Consider the following 2,929-nt stretch of genomic DNA (forward strand, 5'->3'; position numbering starts at 1 on the left):
GTGGGTGCGCAGGATGCTCCTGGCCGTCCCCACGATCATCTGATTCTGGTGCTCTACGATGCCGTTTTGCTGTGGCGAGTGCGGCGCCGAGTGATGGCGTTGGATCCCTTCTCCTGCACAGTGCTCACCAAACTCAACCGAAGTGAACTCACCACCATTGTCAGTGCGAAGCACCTTCGGTTTCTTGCCAGTCTCGTGCTCGGCACAAGCCTAGAACGCCATGATCGCCGCCGACGCATCCGCCTTCGTGCGCAAAAGCGTGAGCCACATAAAACGGCTCATGTCATCAACGAGTAGAAGGAAGTAGACATTCTCGGCTGGAGTTGGTGGCGAGATCGGCCCACAGAGGTCTCCATGGACCAGTTCAAGCTCCTCCCGAGCGTGGTACTTCGCCGCCTGGGGAAATGGCGTACGCTTCTGCTTCGCCAAGACACAGTCTTCACAGACCTGCTCGACGTGGTCGATGGAGGGCAGACCGTGCACCATGTCCTCGCGTCCTAGCTTCTGTAGTGACTGGAAATTGAGGTGCCTGTACCGTTCGTGCCACCGCCACGCGACATCGCCGGCATGAGCGGTGAGACACACCGAGGCGACGACATTCATGTCGAGGTAGTAGAGCTGGCTCGGTGTGCGGTACACCTTCGCGAGGAGTTGTCGCTGTAGATCGAAGAGTCGTAGGATGCCGGACTCGATGTCGACCTTAAACCCGTCCTCATCCATCTGCCCGAGGCTAACGATGTTGGTGGTGAGGCGCGGGATGTAGTAGACCCCATCAAGGCAACGATGTTCCCTAGACTTGTAGGCGAAGAGGACAGTGCCCTTTCCCTCGATGTCGACCACCGACCCGTCACCGAACTTGATAGTTCCGGTGACGTCGGTGTCCAGCTCGGCAAAGACGTTCCGTGAACCTGTCATGTGGTTCGTCCCACCGGTGTCGAGCACCTAGTGGTGAGGTCCCATGGCCTCCTTCTCCTCCTCGCTATTGAGGTGTAGGAGGACCTTGCGTTCGACGAGGTTGACACTGGTCTGTGGTTTGACAACAGGCGGCGGCGGCCTTGAAGATGAAGCGGATCTATGCGACGTGATTACATCGGATTCCGCCGTAACATACATCAGTGCTCCTTCTTCTTCTTCAGCCTACATGACGTGGGCCGCGGCCTTCTTCCTACCACGACAATCCTTGGCCTAGTGGACAGTTTTGCCGTAGTTCTTGCAGCGATCGTCGGGTGGTGGCATCCCACCACCAGCGTTCCCAACGCCCGCGTTCTGGCCATCGCGGCCATCACACGATGAGGTGCCTACGCTCCCATGGCCGCGACCGTGCCCTCGACGCTTTCCGTGTCTGCTGGATCCTGCGCTGTCGCCGGAGCTCTCCTCCTCACGGCGTGCTTTGCGGCGGGCTTTCCAGTCCTCCTCATAGAGCATCAGGCGCCCCATGGCGTCTGTGACCTCCTTGGGCTTGGCGCACTCATCGAACACACGCAGCTGCCCGATCACCTCCTCGATGGTGACCTTGTTCAGGTCAAGGAACATCTCGAGAGAGACAGCGGCCTAACTTAGCCTATCCAGGACCACCTGCAGCAATTTCTTCACTACCTCTGCATCGGTGATGTTGTCGCCGAAGGAGCGAAGGTTGGAGGCGAGCGTGGTGATGCGGACGCCGAACTCGTTGACGGTCTCCCCTTCCTTGAAGGAGAGAACGCCGAATTCTCGGCGGAGCTGCTGTGCGCTGGCGTCGCGGGCACGCTCGTCGCCGATCCGCAGGTTCTTGACCGTGTCCCATGCTTCCTTCACGGTGCCCTTCCTGGCGAGAGTGCTCCAGAGCTCGGACGGCACCGAGCGCAAGAGTCCGACCATTGCATGTCTGTCGTCGTGGTACTCGTCATCGTTGGGATCGTTGTTGATGCCAAGGTGGACGGCGTCCCAGACGCGGAGAGTCTGGAAGTTCACCTCCATCACTAGGGCCCACTCCGGATAGTTAGTCCGGGTCAACATCGGCCACGCGACGTTCGTCGACGGCCGCTCGACGATGCGCTCTACAACGCGTGACCCGGCGTCCCGGGTGCGCGAGCGACAGCTGTGGGAGCGACCACGACGACGTGGTGGTGAATGCGACGGCTGTGGCTTCTTTTGTGGCTTCTTCTCGCCGGAGCCATCACCCGTCAGCAGCTTCTTGGATGGCGACTGCGACATGGCGACGGCGGAACCCGGGCTCTGATACCAATTGTCAAAATTCCGATCTCGACGAGAGAACGATGAACGCACGCAAACACAAGTGGACACACAGTTTTGGTGCTGCAAAGCGGTAGCTTTTCTGTTGATTGTTTCTCACTAAATAAACGAAGTACATGCAGGATTACATGGTTACAAATGACTGAGATAATCACGACATGCTCGTGATCGGTTGTTGCCATCCCAACACCCTGGGACATGCCGCATTCTTAGCACAGCCGCTAATGGCGCCAACTGCCTTCTACATACTAAGATTAGCGGGCTCAGGACTTATTCAAACACTTCCCGCGTTTAATTCCGGTCAGCCAAAAACACGGGCCATCTATTCGCTGCAAAAACAAAAAAGGCATCTTGCCTCGCCGCCGCCGTCGCTTCCCCGACGCCAGCGCGTACAGATGCCGCTCCCGGCCCTGCCGGAGTCTACACCTGCGGAGCGCTTCATCGCCTCTCTCTCCCCTAGAGGCGGGGCACGCCGATGCGGTGATCGGCCCTACCGGCGGCTGCGCTGGCGGGTCCATGGCGGAGAGGCGGCAGCAGCAATGGCACTTGGGGCAGGAAGCGCCCACTAGAGGCTGTCCTCATCCTCATCTCCACTGCCATGTCGGCCATGGGTCTCCCCCAAAGCCCCAGGTATATCTCGCTGTCATCCTCGAATACCTCGCCATCGTCCTCGAGTACCCCGCCAGTCGTCGTCGTC

General features: G+C 59.1%; 1 protein-coding gene across 1 annotated transcript; it reads right to left on the reverse strand.

Moving 5' to 3' along the window:
- Positions 1-1,551: 1,551 nt before the first annotated feature.
- LOC136515189 (uncharacterized) lies at positions 1,552-2,193 on the reverse strand. The gene has a single exon (XM_066508857.1). The coding sequence runs from the start codon at positions 2,191-2,193 to the stop codon at positions 1,552-1,554; it is 642 nt and encodes a 213-aa protein (XP_066364954.1).
- Between the last annotated feature and the right edge of the window lie 736 nt (positions 2,194-2,929).

The sequence above is a fragment of the Miscanthus floridulus genome, chromosome 17 (assembly GCF_019320115.1).
Source record: "Miscanthus floridulus cultivar M001 chromosome 17, ASM1932011v1, whole genome shotgun sequence".
NCBI classification, from domain to species: domain Eukaryota; kingdom Viridiplantae; phylum Streptophyta; class Magnoliopsida; order Poales; family Poaceae; genus Miscanthus; species Miscanthus floridulus.